The sequence below is a fragment of the Poromitra crassiceps genome (assembly GCF_964638095.1).
Source record: "Poromitra crassiceps genome assembly, chromosome: 12".
NCBI lineage: Eukaryota > Metazoa > Chordata > Actinopteri > Beryciformes > Melamphaidae > Poromitra > Poromitra crassiceps.
Genome location: NC_139632.1, coordinates 10,424,706 through 10,443,101, shown reverse-complemented (window position 1 = coordinate 10,443,101; position 18,396 = coordinate 10,424,706). Strand labels below are relative to the sequence as shown.

General features: G+C 44.1%; 2 protein-coding genes across 3 annotated transcripts in view; both read left to right on the top strand.

Moving 5' to 3' along the window:
• The window catches only part of LOC310786863 (regulator of G-protein signaling 1-like), a 4,524-nt gene extending 4,258 nt beyond the window's left edge, over positions 1-266 (top strand). For both annotated transcript variants that reach the window (XM_083648184.1, XM_083648183.1), the window contains one exon: positions 1-266. This exon is cut by the window's left edge and continues 2,439 nt beyond it. The gene's annotated coding sequence lies outside the window, so the exon portion shown is untranslated.
• Positions 1-16,373, top strand: part of LOC310786013 (uncharacterized protein) — a 32,277-nt gene extending 15,904 nt beyond the window's left edge. Inside the window, exons 6-10 of the mRNA XM_083647199.1 lie at positions 13,899-13,997; positions 14,122-14,211; positions 14,571-14,632; positions 14,855-15,021; positions 15,482-16,373. Of these exons, the coding sequence (XP_083503325.1) occupies positions 13,899-13,997; positions 14,122-14,211; positions 14,571-14,632; positions 14,855-15,021; positions 15,482-15,676 (613 nt within the window). The 3' untranslated portion in view covers positions 15,677-16,373. The remainder of the gene's footprint in view (positions 1-13,898; positions 13,998-14,121; positions 14,212-14,570; positions 14,633-14,854; positions 15,022-15,481) is intronic.
• Positions 16,374-18,396: the final 2,023 nt, after the last annotated feature.

Below are 18,396 nucleotides of genomic sequence, written 5' to 3'. Positions count from 1 at the left end.
CTAACTTATTTGAGTCGAATTATTATAGAAATAGGATGTTATTGCATGATAGCATTGTAGTCGCCTTGTATACCCTGTGAATATGCCTTTTATTACCTCCTGAAGCATGTTGTTTGAATGTATTAATCGGGAGTTGATATGTTAACTTAAGAGTTAAACAATGTATTATTTATTGTGCATTGTCACCATTTGAGTACAAAGTTTGTTGTAGACTATTGGAGTGCTTGTGGAAAGAAATGGTAGTGATTTGGATGCCATTAAATTATTCAAATAGCGTCTTGGAACAAAGTGATCTTCTTTGGTAACCCCGTCCAGACTCAAAGTGTCCTCCTCCTCCAGTTGTGGTCTCACTCACTCACACTATGTTTTTTTTTGTACTTGACATGTGTTCATACTGTATATATTCTGTTTTATGAAGAGTATAGTGAGCCTCCACCACCGGCTCACAGCTCACAACATCAGAGGGCTTAATGAACATTTCAGATGACATCATTGTTGTCAGTTACAGGATTAATCTGATACTCCCTCCCACAAGCATGGAAATATAGAGTCCGTGCCAAGTTCTGGCCTCACACACACTTCTTCTCACTGTTGTGGAGTAGCTGCTACCTTACTGGCGAGATGCCTCGGAGGCCTTGGAGTTCGCTCTGGATGCTCCGAGTAGGTGACATGCAGGAATGTGGCGGGTTGCACTCTGAATTTACAGTCCATCTCGCTTGGTAACGGAGTGCGATCTGACACCAATCTCCAAACAAATCTATATATACACACACACACCAAGTTTCAAAACAAATCTATTTATACACACTGAGTTTTAAAAAAGAGCCATAAACAGTTGCAGGTGCAGTGAAGCTAATCAGCAGAGCGAGCGTATTATTTCCTATTAAAGGCATTTTCTGCCTTACATAACTTCTTCCAGCCTTCAAGCCGCGGCACTAGGCAAGACTTTTATGTCAAAATACACCCGTCACATGTTCAGCCCAAACCAAGATGTGGGGCTGCTGCAGCAGAGACAACCCAGTCACCAGAATAAAATGCTGGTGTTGTCTGAAAACCAGGGACATGATAATTTGGAAACCTTTCTGCCTTTACAACGTTAAACTCAAATCAAACAACTTTGCTTATATGTTTAGGCAAGTAAAACAACTTATTTTTAGGCAAGTAATTAAAACAACTTCATGTCTAGGCAAGTATAGGCAAGTAATTAAAACAACTTCATGTTTAGGCAAGTAAAACAACTTTGGTTATATTTAGGCAACAAAGCTACTTGGTTAGGTTTAGGCAACTAAAGCAAATTGACAAATACAAATAGACATTTAATAGACAAACTAATAAGAAAAAGAAAGAGGAAGAAATATACCAACCGCCAATAAAATTAAGGGCGCCTGTTATTGTTTATTTTTATTTTTTAAGTATGCCCACATCCATGGAGAGCCTTAACGAGCCTTAATGACTTGCAGCTGGCAGGGCGGAGTTTCTGCAGGAGGATTTTCCTCCATGAGGTAAACAGAGAGAGAAGGTAAACACTTCCCATATGCTTATATTACAGAAATGATATATGATACAAAGTGGGTTGATTATCGGTAAAGCCATCCTTTATAGAATAGTGGACCCGACCACCGGAGAGGTTAGGTTTAGGGTCAGGGGTGGGAGAGGTTGGGGGGGGGGAGGTTAGGGTCTGGGGGGTGGGAGAGGTTAGGGGTAGGGTTAGGGATGTCAGAGGTTAGGGTCTGGGTTAGGGTTAGGCATGGGGCGTGGGAGAGACTTGGAGGGGTCTCCGGGGTCTCCGACCCTCCGAAGGGGGTCTCCCTAACTTCTCCAACCCCCTAACCCTAAACCTAACCTCTCCCACCCCCTATGCCTAAACCTAACCTCTCCCACCCCCCAGACCCTAACCTCTCCCACCCCTGACCCTAAACCTAAACTCTCACACCCCCCAGACCCTAAACCTAACCTCTCACACCCCCCATCCCTAAACCTAAGGACCTAGGGGTCCAAGCAGACCCTCCCCATGCCTGCAGAGGTGGGCAGGGTGGTCGAGAGAAGAGCAATGGAGAATCCTATATCTATTAAATGAGGTTTTGCAAGTAATCTGTACAACCCCCGAATCCTATCCATTAAATGGGGTTTTGCAAGTAATCTCTACAACCCCAGGGAAACTGGGTTGTAGAGATTGTACAACTCCACCCCATCGACTGGGGGCATTTTGAAGCAATTCCTTTCCACTCAATGAGGTGATTCATAGTAGATGGTGTGGCCATTCCCACGCCTACTCCCTCCCTCGTTGGACTCTATTGACGTGTATAACGTTGAAACTCACGTATCGAGAAATGTGATATACAATGTGTTTGAAAATGTGGAGTGGGCTGGCAGAGAAGTGTGTGTCTCATCCCCTGAGCTCTGTGTGTGTGTGTGTGTGTGTGTGTGTGTGTGTGTGTGTGTGTGTGTGTGTGTGTGTGTGTGTGTGTGTGTGTGTGTGTGTGTGTGTGTGTGTGTGTGTGTGTGTGTGTGTGTGTGTGTGTGTGTCTCATCCCCTGGTGTGAAATCCGCTGCCCAAAGGATGTGATGAATCAAAACTTGAGAAATGTGGGCGAGCATATGATTACGTCACCATGAAGGGGTTAGTGCTGTGGGCGCTTTCAAATCCAATCAAATTGGATTGCCATTACATAGGCTATGGGGGAAACCATGTAACAATAGCTTATTTAATTTATGAGAATGATGATGTTCCCAGTGCTACGTTATGACGTACGAACATTTAGCAATAGTGCAGTAGAGTTTTGGAGAAAAGGAAACGGCACAAACCAACAATACGTTTACGTTTCTTTGTTTTTCCCAGACAGGAAGTCTGTGTCAGGGACTCTATTCAGCCAGGAAGTCTGTGTCAGGGATTATTCATGGGGTGCTGTCATTGTCGCTAATGGGCATTCGCTGTGGAATTGTTGAGCTTTGCCTTTATTGAAGCTGAAGGTTTGTGACATTGGAGGTATGTGAGACTGCACTTGAACACACAGTTTATTATCTGAATAACGCGTAAGCACGAGATTGAAAAATCATAGGATCAAGTAGAATCTGGAATCCAAGAAGAATCAGCCTAAATCATGGCTTTGAGCTTGAATTGGCTTTGAGTTTTGGCTCACACTGTCTGGAGTTACTTTCGGTGTTGTTGCTACGCAACTCTGGGGGTACGGGGCTCGCTCTCCTATGGGTTACGCCCACTGATGCCAAACTCAATAGAAAAACCTGTCCGTTTTACTGTTGTCTTGCTTGTCACTAAGTGCGCCCAACTGCTATAACATGACTTTAGACCTGTTATGAATCAGTGGGATCTTTTGTAATATCCGGGCTAAAAACAGTAGCTCACACCACGTACGTGTCTTGTTTATTTACAAAAATTCACATCCGCGCTCATTGTTTTGAATGGCGGGTTACCCCCAGTTCCGGGTCCCTTCCTGCCTCCCTTGCTTGCGTGACATCAGAGTGACCTTACGAATTGTCACAGTTTGTGGCAACATTTATGTTGAAATACAAATGTTCTCTGATATCTGACAAAGGAGGTTACTTGCCGTTTCCTGTTATCCTTTTATTTTATCAGTGGAAGGCATCTGTTGACTTGAAAATGAAATACAGCATTGATATCTGCAGTTTTAGAAACAGGAAGGCCCGGAGTTCCAGTTTCTATGAAATTAGTCATTTGTGAGAAGACGTTAGATTTTCCTCACAATTTTACCTTTGCTCAGTCGACTCAGGCCAGAATGGCCACCGTCGGGCACGCGATGTCGGACCTTCCACACGTCCCACACTTGCTCACTATAGTGAAACATTCAATATAAAAGCGATAGTTCCGGTCCTTGATTATGATTGGGTGAGCTGAGCATAATTGGGCCATTAGCTGTTCTAAAATCACTGTAAACCACGGCCTCTAGTGGCTTATTGCTTAATTACATTGTACTGTATCTATACTATAATTTGACTATCGTCTGTGTCTCTCTCGCTCTGTCTCTCTGTCTGTCCTTCGCGTATCTCGAGAAACGTTGGTCGGATCGACTTGAAACTCGGGGGGTGCGCTGATGGCGACCCGACGGAGGGCGGTGCCCTGTTTCCGTGCGATTCGAACGCGAAACACGTTCGATATTTGAATATTTGTCTTAAGATCTGCTCCTTCAGCCCTAAGCCGCAGCTTTAATTAGGGCTGTTTGACACCTAAGTGCCTTTTAAACATGAACTCCGGATCATGTCCAGCTAGAGAGAGCAGGATATTTTCAGGTTTTGCCTTTCTAAACATGAGGGGTCTTTGTTAAGAAACAACTGGATATGAGCCGTTTTTTCTGCCAGGGGGTGGGGGGTGGGAGGGGGGGGCGGCGCGGTAGCATGTATCAAACACAAGAAATGTGATAGGAAACAGCTTTAGCTATGAGGCAGTCAAAATAGTGGTCGCACCGTCGTCAATCACTGTGGGTGATTTATTTTGCAAGTGGCAACTAGTCATATCTGACTAGTTTTAAATGTAGGCTATTCTCCCCACAAAAGTTTGATAGCCTAAATAAACGTTTTGAATCCATTTATTTCTCTATAGTCCATTCTTTATAGCCTCTATAGTCGTAGTCGATCTTATTTATTCCAGTGTTGTCATTAAGAGGCCGATTTCGCAGCAAGAATATTTAATTGGTCGGCACGTCGTTCTCGGTAAAGGACGCTTTCGTTATTGAAACAGACAACATGCATGCATTCTCCTACTGTAGCCTATCTATCTGCATTTGCAGAAACTCATGAACCCATATCTTCTGGACATTGCCTTGATGAAAAAACAACGTAGCGTTAGCTAAAAGTAATAAGTGCGACAACTTGAATCTCCCACAAACGTTAGGCTTTGTTTTTCTGACATGGGAGCAAGCAAGCAACGCAGCAGCGTCCCTCCTCCTGATGCACTGGACCTGGCTGCCTACAACTGCAGTCAAGCCAGCCCTCACCTCGGAAAGCACGGTCATTCTAGCCCCCACTTAACAATTCAAGCCGTTTTGGCAACACTTGAGGAAACCGTGAGTTTGCTCGTTGATATAAGCGATTGCCCGAACGATTCATTAATTAATAAACTAGCGAACGTGAAGTGAGTCACGAAGAGCCACACCCGCCCACTACGGACATATCATATGCGGATCATATCGTTCCACTGTTTAACATGACCAGCGCTTGCGTGGAAGCGGATCTTATACCGGTGGTCGAGGTAGATAAGATACGGAGTCGTGGGAGTGCGCGTAGGCCGGCTAATTGTTGTTTAACATGCAGGCCAACCGGCTAGGTGCAGGTTATAATACGGATTCCACTGCATGTTAAGAAGTGGCTCTACTGAGAAAGTAAACAAAGGAACGACCCTGTGTTTAGGGGGGGCAGCATCTCTCCTCAGGTTCCAATTAAGAGCAGAGGGTGAAGAAATCTATTCCTATATGTATGTGCCTGTCCAAATATGCATTTACAAGTCTGTCATGAATAAAATCAAGGGGAAATAATCAGTAGTTATGTGGCTATAATGGTAGGCTATAATGAGTCACGCATTCAGAAATAATATCCTCTAGGGCAGGGATACTCAACTTGCTTTGCCCGGGGGCCACTTTTGTGAAATGATAGGAGGCCAGGGGCCAGCTAATAAACAAACAATATACATTTTTCTGTAGCGGAGCGTAGTTTTTTGGGGTGTCAGCCGGAGTTTAATCTGACAATGTTGTGCCCACCGGATAGTTAGTTAGGTTAAGTTAGTTAGGTTAAGTACATACATAAGTGCCTGGGTAGCGAGCAGATGGCAGTATTTGACAATTTAACTGGAGCTCAGCCAAACTTTATTTCACATTAGCTATTATTGTGAATTAGATTCTAATTCACAATGAAAACTAATGTGAAATTATTAGGAAATGGTCGGGGGGCCACTCTGCACCCTGTCGCGGGCCGCATCTGGCCCCCTGGCCGCAAGTTGAGTATCACTGCTCTAGGGCCACGCCACTTCCGGGAACCCCCATCCTGTGTAAGTAGGATTGGGAGTGTGCCCTATTGTGCAGTGCAGTGCCCTGTTTTCGTGCAATTCGGCATAGCGCCACCTACTGGCAACATAAAAAATGCTTTATCTCCATAGCCATTCATCTGATCGACTTCAAACTTGGAGAGTGTGCTGCTGGGAACCTGACATAGAACAGTGCAGAATGTTGTACAATTCGGCACAGCACCACTTACTGGCAACACAAAAAGTGGTTTATCTTGAGAACCGTTTGTCTGATCAACTTTAACTTTGGGGAGTGCGCTGATGGGAACTCGACACAGTGCAGTGCAATTTGGACTTATTCCAGGACTGTTTGTATGTATTTTCTTCGCATATCTTGAGAACCGTTTGTTGGATTGACTTCAAACTTGCGCTTAGGGAGACCTGACTGAGTGCAGTGTGTGTGCGGGGGGGGGGGGGGGGGGGGGGGGGGGGGAGGAGGGGGGGGGGGAGCGCCCACAGGGTGGTGCATGGGGGAATGGGCACTGCACTCGTGTTATAAATGACAACAATAATTAACATTTTCAGTAACACTTTCCTTGTGGGTGCATGACGACTGACATGATGCTCTCATAACCATGGCACCTCATGAACATGAAGGAGGCTTTATGAATGTTTATGACTGTTGTCATTAACTGTCATTCGGTAAATTATAATGTTGTTGTTACATGACAAATTAACAACAAGACAACATAACCTGTCAATGTTATGACAACTTGACATAATAACCGGTCATAAACATGACATAGCAGACATTAGGATGGCATTAAGTGCAATTACAGTTTCAAATGAGTTTATAACAATATCATTACTATTTTCCTTGACCTCAAAGTGGTACAATTTTAACATTTCATTAAGCTGTCATCACGTGTCATTATACTGTCAAATTAGTTTATAACTGTGTCATGAGTGTTTTCCTTAATTGAGCTCAACTACTGGTACAATTTGAACTTAAGCGTAATTACACTGTCTTGGTTAATGTCAAGTTGTCATAATGAAGACATCTCATGATCTCAAACAATGTCAACATTGCATTAACAATGACATCATTTACCGAATGACACTGTCAATGTCATAAACATTCATAACGCCTCCTTCATGTTCATGGCAGGTGTCATGTCATGGTTATGACAGTGTCATGTCATGCCATATCCTCATGGAAAGTGTTGCCACATTTTCTCCTGGCATACCGGTATTCTGTTTTGTTTTGTTGATATCCAATAATTTTTTCACTTTTTTTTTTACAATAATATAATTTGCATGATATTGTAAAAAGGCTGGCTAGTGACTACATTAAAGAGTGAAGCTTAACAAATGGACCACCAACAGATAAGCGTATTTCAAGAGGTGAGCAGTATAACCCAGGACAAAAGGAGTTGGAGCATAAACACATGTTTATTATTGGCTAAAGAAAACAAGGCCTTGGAAGTGTTCAAGCCCGGTGGGGTCTTTAAAATGTTCAGTAAAAAATGCAAGATGATAAAAAAAATATAAAAGTTCTTAAGATTTTCCGTGGCTAAAAAAAATATTACCGAGTCAGCAACCCAAAATATAACAAGGAATTACTTAAAGGAACACTCTGCCCATTTTCAACCAGCTTTGTATCATTAGAACATCAGTAGTATATCAGAAAACTGTAAACTGTTTTGAAGTCTGTCATTTAATTTGACAGTTATTGAGTGTTAAAGTGTGGACCAGTGACATCACTGGTCCACAATAACTCAAATTAATAACTCATTAACTCAAATCAACTCTCAATAACTGTCAAACTAGATGAATGATGAATAGTTTGACAGTTATTGAGAGTTGATTTGAGTTAATGAGTTATTAATTTGAGTTATTGTGGACCAGTGATGTCACTGGTCCACACTTTAACACTCAATAACTGTCAAATTAAATGACAGACTTCAAAACCGTTTACAGTTTTCTGATATACTACTGATGATACAAAGCTGGTTGAAAATGGGCGGAGTGTTCCTTTAACAAAACCACTCACTCAAATACGTAACACTCCAAACAAACCACAACAACCCAAAATACAATATACAAAAGAACAAGAGACAATGTTGCGATGGGAACACACCAGCCATGATGACCCCTATGACTCACATGAATGTGGGCCAGGGGCGTTAAGTGTGTGTGTGTGTGTGTGTGTGTGTGTGTGTGTGTGTGTGTGTGTGTGTGTATGTGTGTGTGTGTGTGTGTGTGTGTGTGTGTGTGTGTGTGTGTGTGTGTGTGTGTGTAGGTGTGTGTGTGTGTGTGTGTGTGTGTGTGGTGCGTCCTGGTGGCTCACCTGGTAGCACACGTACGACGGAGGCTCGGTCCTTCGCGCGGCTGACGCGGGTTCGAAGCCGACCCGAGGTCCTTTGCCGCATGTCATCCCCTGTCTCTCTCCCCACCTTTCCTGTCTGCCTACTGTCGGCATAAATGCTGTTCCTCTGTACATAACCCCCCACTAAAAACATGCAGAAGATCGTCATCCGACCAGTGACGACAACATCTGAAGTTGGTCCCCGGGCGCTGGAAAGAAAAAGCGACCACTGCTCCTGGCCTGCCCCCTGGAGGAAAGGACAAGCCTGGATGGGTCAAATGCAGAGGACATATTTCACCGGCCACCGTCAGCATGAGTGTGTGTTGTGGCCGCATGCATGTGTTGTAGTGTTCGTGTGACAATAAAGACGGGCTTCCGTCTGAAATCGTGTTTTTTAATCGTGAACGGCCTTCCTGGAAGATGACAGACAGACAAATAAACAGCTGGTAGTTCCTGCAACAAAAGGTATCTCCAGGACCACATTTACACACACACACACACACACACACACACACACACACACACACACACACACACACACACACACCCACACACACACAAACACACACACACACACACACACACACACACACACACACCCACACAAACACACACACACACACACACACACACACACACACACACACACACACACACACACACACACACAGACACACACACACAGACACACACACACACACACACACACACACACACACAACACACACACACACACACACACACACACACACACACACACACACACACACACACACAGACACACACACACACACACACACACACACACACACACACACACACACACACACACACACACACACACACACACACAGATTCACAAGGTGAAAACAATACTGTACCAGTGCCAGCCACATGTTGTCCCGGCTGGTAATAATAATAAGCCACAGCCTGACAGTGTCACAGGCTTGGGGCTGCACAAACTCTGCTCACTCATATTAATATACAAGACAGTCATCATGTTTAGCAGCAGAAGCGCAAACGGCCTGGGTGCTCTCTCTCTATCTCTCTCTCTCTCTCTCTCAATCTCTGAAACACACAAATAGATGTGTGAAATACAGTTTCATTTGAAAAGATCACCATAACTCATATATTTCTGGTGTGGAAAACTATTTTCAATACATTATGGACCCACAGTACAGAGGTTCGAGACTAGATGTTAACATTCTGCTTACAAGAGCACATAAAGTACAGGCATTATTTTATTATTATTGCTGAGAATCTACTCATCCATACACCAGTTTTTGGGGCACCACTGGCTAACTTGCCCGTATCCTGTAGGCCCTTCCATTTTCAGAATGGAGAAGTCAACAGTAGCAGGCGGTACGCATGCAAATAGCTCATATAAGATACTATCTTGTCTCACCTGGCCCCCATTCAAAAACGTTTGGACACGCCTGCCTAATATGGACACTGGACAGTGCACTGGAAGTTTGCTAGTCGTTTAAAGTGGTCTTTGTGATGATTGCTGATGTCATCACACGTGTTTTTATACCATTAGACCGCAATTTTAAGAGTACAGTAGAACTGTATGTTTGGAACTGAAGACACAGGACAAAGGCTGCAGGCAGTGCTGGGAATCACCTTGTGTGTAAGGCCTTTTTGGACACACCGCCTAGCTGCCTCAGTGGAAACTTGGCTCTGCTCTCCGTCCACTTCTAAACGGACAGCTGCTTACACACACAGTCTGCACATCATAATAAACACACGCGGCCGGTGAACACCGTGTTTTCACACAGCAACACAGCGAGCGGGTGTGGAGGAGGGAAGGATCACAACACACGCAGCGGGTGACGCAGACATGCTGTAGCCTACTACTAAGAGTCCAGAACAAAATGTGAAGATTCTGTACGTTTTCATGATGTGTGTGTCATTCCCCACTAGGGATCCATCCTAGTTCTGGGATATGATGGAAATGTCAACCTAAACGAAATGACCGGAATCAAGAGTTCAAAGTGCTTAAATGGCAAACCTCTCCAAACATGGATGGTAAATGTATCGCAAAGAGGGTTTGAATATTGGAACACGCCGTGCGGTGAATAAGTGAGACCACTTACTGTAACTGAACAGCCATCAAAGAGGGGAAAAGTAGACTCTGCATTACTTATGATATCACTGCTATTTGGCATTGTTTTGCACTTATGCTACACTAGGCATCTCGCGCGCTATGCATGCTCGATCACTAGGCTCGCCCGCCCTGCAGCTTGCCTAGCTGGCCCTGCAGCTCGCATATTTAATTAGGGCAATTAATCTGCCCTAATTAAAAAATCCGGCTCTGTCAGGTCACCTGCACGGGTGCTCTTTACACTCCCTGAAAGTTTCAGCCCGATCGCACGTAAAACGGCATAGCTGTGGCTGAACAAAATTCTTGAAACAAACAGACAGAGTCCACATTGTTTGTCCTATAATAAGAATGAGGAGTGTGTGGAGAAGTGTGTCTGTGTGCGTGTGTGTGTGCATGTGTGTGAGCAGAATTTTGGCCGCGCACAGCTATGCCGTTTTACGTGCAATCGGGCTGAAACTTTCAGGAAGTGTAAAGAGCACCCATGCGGGTGACCTGACAGAGCCGGATTTTTTAATTAGGTGATTGCCCTAATTACTTCATCAGTGATGATGTCATCAGTGATGTCATCTTTCCTGGCTGAGGCAAGTTCAGTGATGATGTCATCAGTGATGTCATCCTTTCTGGGTGAGGATATTGCAGGCCAAGCAGCAGCGAGGCCGCGCAGTGACTGGGCTGCGTATGTGACGTGCAGTGGGCGAGCTGCAGGGCGGGCGAGGCCGCGCAGCGAGCGACCAAGGTTTGTTAGTATGTAGATAGATAGAGGCCATTTACACCTGGCGTTAACATGCGTTTTCTGCAATCTGATTGCAGAAATGGTTGTCCTCTCAATCCGCATAAAGTTGCTGTATCCAGATTGAGAGGACACATTGCATTTACACTTGTGTTCAATGTGTACACAATGCATCCCTGACCACCTCCGGAGGTGGTTTGGCCGATCAGATTGCAATCCTTCTTCAATGCGTTTCGGGGGTGTTTGCACCTGTGTTTGCAATCTGATCACAGAAAACGCATGTTAACGCCAGGTGTAAATGGCCTCATAGATATATAGATAGATACATCATCATAACCACCAACAGTAGTTATTACTATTTATATTTTTTTATTGACCCCATATTTAAAACATGCAAATTTTGTTTCCATCACATTTGCAGGCAGATACATTTTACAGGAACGCGACACACATTCACAGCCACGGATTGATTTGCATGGAAAACAATGGGCGAATGAAAACACGCGGCAGTGCAGGGTTGATGCCAAACAGAGATGATGTGAGTTATTTATCTACTGTGGATAATGAAAAAAAAAACAGGTTGGACAGGTTTAGCCCAAGCAGTGAATGATTCCACAGAATCCACACTGACACCTTGGTTCACCTGCGGGAGAAACACTGACACCTTGTTTCACCTGGGGAGCAAATGGGAAGTGGATTGCACACAGGAGGGTGTGTTGTTGGCCTGTGCATGATGGCATCCAGCACGTGCACGTACGCACACGCACAGAGGGAGTGTTGGCCTGTGCATGATGGCATCCAGCACGTGCACGTATACGCACACGCACAGAGGGAGTGTTGGCTTGTGCATGATGGCATCCAGCACGTGCACGTACGCGCACGCACACAGGAAGGTGTGTTGGCCTGTGCATGATGGCATCCAGCACGTGCACGTACGCACACGCACAGAGGGGGGAGTGTTGGCTGGCATCCAGCACGTGCACGTACGCACACGCAGACATGAAAGCTGATCATCAAGCTTGAATCAATGGGCACCAGTCAGTCAATGAGCGATCCAGGAAGTGGATTTCCACAGCTGCGGTGCTCGTGTTTTGTTTGGCCTGCAAGAACCGCCATAGAGTTGTTGCCGTTTGTTGGGTGCAATGTTTATCTCAGTTCTATAGATACGTTTTAGTTCCGATTTGAGTTAAAGAAATATTATGCATCATCCATGCAGGCGTTACATGTACCAATGATCGATATGTCTCTCTCTCTCTCTCTCACACACACACACACACACACACACACACGCACGCACGCACGCACGCACGCACGCACGCACGCACACACACACACACACACACACACACACACACACACACACACACACACACACACACACACACAAAACACACACACACACACACACTCACACACACACACACACACACACACACACGCACGCACGCACACGCACACACACACACACACACACACACACACACACACATATTTTGTACCCGTCTGATTCTATATATAACACATTTTAAAAAGCTAACAAGGAAATGTGTAAAGGAATGTAAGATATGTTCAGCGTTGATTTTCCCTTATCAGGTGCGCATCATCACCTTTGTGCCAACTTATCAGATCTGAACATAGTGTTACAACGCCTCACTGTTGACACACCCTGTATGAGTGATTCACTAATTAACCCTATACAGCGCAGTCATGAGGTTAAAAAAATACACACTTTAAAATGACCATATACTGTTTCAGTGGTTCTCAGCATGGGGTGCAGGGACCACCGGGGGTCCTTGAGGGGCTTACAGGGGGGTCCCCAGCAAACTGATGAATTGTTCAACTTCAGCATTATTTAATTGACAACAAGTGAACACAATTACAGAATGTAGAAGAAAGAGGGTTTTGATTTTGATCATAGTTTCACATCTATATGCCTACAATACAGACAGCCTTAGAATTCTGGACAAAATCATCAATCAATGACAAAAATATCTCATATTTGAGAGAAAAAAAGAAATCTTGTATCTGTGGCTCTAAATGTGGACAGGGGTCCTTGATATGAAAAAAGGTTGAGAATCACCCGAATTCACCCCTTAATTCATGCAACAATCCTCTTAAAATGAGTGAAGGGAGGAGACCCCACTCAAGACACCCTTCTTACAGTAAGCACTTTTACAGTAGGCAGGGATTTTCCATTAACCTTGTAAACCCTGCACAAAAGGCATTTAAACAAGTTAAATGCATGTTATTTTGAATGGAAAATTAATGTTAAAAAAAGACATTTAAGGGATAAAATGAGGGGGTTTGGTTTCATAGCATTTGTGTTTATGGAGCTTCCTTATTTTGGACCTTCTCTGTGGCTGTATATTCCTTAAATCTCCAGCAGCAGGAGACAGGAGGGGGGAAAAGTTCCACTGCCCCTGTGCAGAGCTATACTTTTGAAGGAGGACTCGGTCTGTCGTCTACGTCGTCTACGTCACGTCTCTTGACCTTACGTTTAAAAATGGAAGCTCGGGGAGGGAATGTTTATTCAGTGACAGCCTATCCCTGCCTGCAGAGTCATACCAGGGCACGGCAGTGTTTACACAGCGAGAGCCAATCAGCTTTAAAGAGCAAGTGTTTCCAGGCCCGCCTCTCCTGCCTGTCACACAGACGCACAGAGACTATAAAGTTGGCTGACAGGTCATGAGGGAGAGGAGACTGCTGCTGACTGACTTGGGGAATAAAACATGAGAGAGAACCTTGTGAGTGTGTCAACCAGAAGCATGGCGTTCGCAGACTGCATGAATACCACCGACCTCTCCACGGAGAAGAAGGGACTCAAGTAAGTGCAGGTTGGATTTGGTATTTAATCAGATGTGGCTGCGGTGGTGAAGAGGACACAATCCAGAATGATGTTACATGTCATCCTTAATAAGTGAAGTCTGTTCTGTTTCTGTTTCTTACAGGAGGAAAAACTGGAGAATGAGAATAAGAATCTTTCTGAAGATAAACTCGTCCCAGTCGAGGTCAAATCTGAGGAAAAACACAGCGTACAGGTGAGGCAGCAACACTTCTTTTCAGAGAATTACGCCTCACATTATTACATTCCAAATGTTATGCATGTGTGTGATTCAAATGGTGGGAAAACATTGTTACAAAACCAGTACAGTATATTTAACGTTGATATAAAATGACATAATTTTCCATCGTGAGCTTTGCTTATAAATGAGTCACATTTGAGAGAGATGACATCATGTCTATTTGTGTTCCTACTATATGGAGCTACGACCATTAATTATAGTTTCCATTTTGAGGAGGGGAAAAAAGAAAAGCGGGTTATTTTTAACCTTGCATTTCAAATGAATGCTTGCCTGTTGTAGCGTTTCTAATGTGATTTCTCCTCTCTGCCCCTCAGGCCAACTGCTGATGACGTGAAGCAATGGGCGCAGTCACTTGACAAGCTACTCAGCCACAAATGTGAGCATCACTCACCGCATTATAGCCGACACTATTGCCGAAAACGGTCTCAAAGGTCACACACTAACTGCCTCTGAATGAAGGTGGTTTATGGCCGCCGTAAAACCAAGACTGTAATGGCTTTGCACTTACATTGCCTTCCACAAAATGCTTCCTGAGCTGGTGTCGCCTGGCCTGGTTCTTAGTTGACACCTCTCCTCCCTCTCTCTTTCACCCCTGCAGATGGGAAAGCCGCCTTTTGTATCTTCTTGAAGTCGGAGTTCTGCGAGGAGAACGTTGAGTTCTGGACGGCCTGCGAGGATTTCCGGGACATCGTGTCGCAGGCGGAGCTGGGGGCGAAGGCCAACAGCATCTATGAGGAGTTCATCAAAAGCGAAGCTCCCAAAGAGGTAACGGCGGACTACACACACGCGCTTTGTGAAAGGCCTTGTGAAAGGCCTTGTGAAAGGTCTTGTGAAAGGCCTTGTGAAAGGCCTCTATCACCTCTTTCAAACCAACCCGGGGTTAACTTGACCCATGTTCAAGCCTTCTTTTGTCAGTTCACACAAAGTCAGTCAACACGGAGTTAATCCATCCCTGGTCGTGACAATTCAGACAGGATCACAACCCTGAGAGAGATGCATAACAAGCATAACAATTAACATTAGTATAACAAAGAGCAGTCAACCTGGGAAGAACCTCTGTGTGAAAGTGGTGTATGTGAATGCTCACCTCGGCACAAGGGATTCGTCATCATCATATCCTGTGTATTGATAAATGCCTTTGCAACATCTAGAGAACAAAAGAAAACATACCGTACGTTTTCGTGGGTTCCAAAGTCTCATGTTGGGTGTTTGTCTTTGCTCACAGATCAACCTGGATTTCCACACCAAGAACGCCATCCTCCAGAGCCTCGGCAAGCCCACCGCCACCAGCTTCCTCGCAGCGCAGAAGAAGGTCTACAGTCTGATGGAGAACAACTCCTACCCCAGGTTTATCCACTCCGACCTCTATGAAGAACTGTGTGCAGCCGCCAAGGGAGAGGGCAAACACATCAAGTCCTAGTCAAAGCAGATAGCCACTCTGTGAAGTCGTTTGTTTACCACGGATGATACTCCTTCCACGCGCCGGATCGGGATGATAGACCCAGATGCAAATTCCGAGAATAAACAACGGTTAAGTGGGGGAAATGCAAAACTGAGGCCGTTCCAGGTGTTCCGGTGTTCCGTCCCGGAGTTTGGATGATTGGGCCGGATGCTATATTTTGCTGAAGAGAATACACAATGCATTTCAGACAGATGGGATCAAGGTCACGTTTTGTTCATTTTGGGTCACGAGCTGCACTTTTTTTTACTGTATTTTAATAATTTCACATTCTGAATAATGATGCAGTCCAATGCTGTTATTGTGTATTTATGTCCAAAAGTCTGCAGAATGCACATTACCTGTAAATATATTATGTGAATACACTTTACACTTAATACTGTGTGTTTTGTGTGTAATGCACTGGCACGGCACGTCACATACATCAGTGTTACTGTAACATAAAGAAGGCTCCTTACCTGTGCCTGTGCTGTGGTTTTCATTGATGTTCTGCTGGATTTGCACAAGTTTACACAAATAGCTCAATCGTGATGTTCCACTAAAGACTTATCCTGTATGAAATTACATTGACAACATTTTGTATTGTAAATTATGCAATTTTATGATGTGTTGAATGTGACTGATGGGGCAGCTGGACTGCCAACAAATAAAATGTACTTCAATGCTAAACTGTCTCATTTATTCCTGAAGACAATGACAAACATGTCAAATGATTTGTTATATCCAATAATAAAATCTGTCAGTTATTTCTAAAGACAATGCTAATACAGTACATCCGCTACAATACAATACAATCCGCTTATAGTGATCACGGTTATAGTGATCAACCGCTTATACTGATAAAAAAGCTTGATCCCGAATCATTCCTATACACATGCTGTTTAAATAATTTGCTTATAGTGATCAATACAACGCTTACAGTGATCATTTTGGGCCTTGTCCCACCTGAGAACAATGGAAAGAATGTTTAAAACTACAGTAATTTTATTTATTTTTTACTTACAAACTGCCAAAAATGAGCCAACAAGATACAGTAGTGATACTCAGTGCATGTCTGTATATGGAGAGATCGCAGCATCTCTGTCTGTGGAGAGATGGTGACACTCTGTCTACGAGAGACCGCTGTGTTTGAAACAGCTGGAGGCCTAACTTACTTTTAAAGTCAATAACATTCTTTATGTTATATGCACTGTATTCATGTAATACATATACAAATATCGATGGTAATCTGCATGAGAAATAAAGAAAAAGAAAAAGATTGTTATAAGGATCATCCGCTTATAGTGATCAATTTGACCCGTCCCAAGGTGATCACTATAAGAGGAGTGCACAGTATATCTAATCCACTGAATTAATGCTAAAATGTCTCATTTATTCCAAAATATAAATATATATATAATGTCAGATTGTTAAAACAATTATAAAATGTTTGATTTATTTCTAAAGACAATGGCAAAATATCTAATTCATTGACAAAGTTACTACCAACATGTCAAATTGTTTAATTCAATAAGAAAATGTGTGGTGGCCTGCAAAAACCCTTCACATGGTGAAAATGTGACGCACCTGTCCGACGCACCTGTCAACTTTTAGGTGTGCAGAGGTTTTGCTCCTTCATGTGATAAAACATGATATAAATGGCTCTAAACATTTCACAACATCCCATTTTCTACAGTGGCATTCGACCAAAAACCATTAACATAAATACTTTCTCATTTGTTTTGTGAAAATAATTATTCGCCATGATGTACTACGGAGATCAAAGTAACCAAATCACTCAAAATACCCGGTCAAAATATGGCTCATCGCCAATAGTGTGTAGCAGCCACATGCATGTGAAGGGTTCTCTCAGACCACCCTACAAATATGTAATTTATTTCTTACCACAAAGCTACAATTGCCAAATTACAATATTGCCAAAGTGAATGCTAAAAGTCAATGTTTTGTCTAATTATTGCTGCAGTTTGTGCCTAAATGAAGCAATGATTTGCACATCAGAAAATGTTTTTTCCACTGGCTTTTTTCTCCTCTGTTGGCAAAGTGAACATTGTTATATAAACGCCCTTGGAAAGTTGCTTTAACAATAACAAAGGTCAGACATGAACACACACACACACACACACACACACACGCACGCACGCACGCACGCACACGCGCACGCGCACGCACACACACACACACACACACACACACACACACACACACACACACACACACACACACACACACACACACACACACACACACACACACAGTGCGAGATGTTCAACAGTTACTGCAAAAACAAAATTCCACCTCTTTTTGGAACATGTCATTCCTGTGGGTGCAGCTGCTGGAGGTCACGTCACTGCAGATGACTTCCTGTAAAGGAGATGCTCTCCTGTACAAAGCTGTGAGAGCAGGAGGAGAGAACACAGATGGGTTCCTGTAAAAAGGATGCTCTCCTGTACAAAGCTGCGAGTGCAGGAGGAGAGAAAACAGCCTGAGTGACAGCCGAGAGTCTGCTGTGTGTCTGTGAGCTCATTGTTGCTGCTGACAGTGAACAGACACGCGGACCTGCTGCTGACAGTGAACAGACACGCGGACCTGCTGCTGACAGCCTGACAGCTCCAGGGCTCAGACCCGTGGACCCGCTGCTGCTGCTGCTGCTGTGCTCTCATGATGACATCATCTCACATACC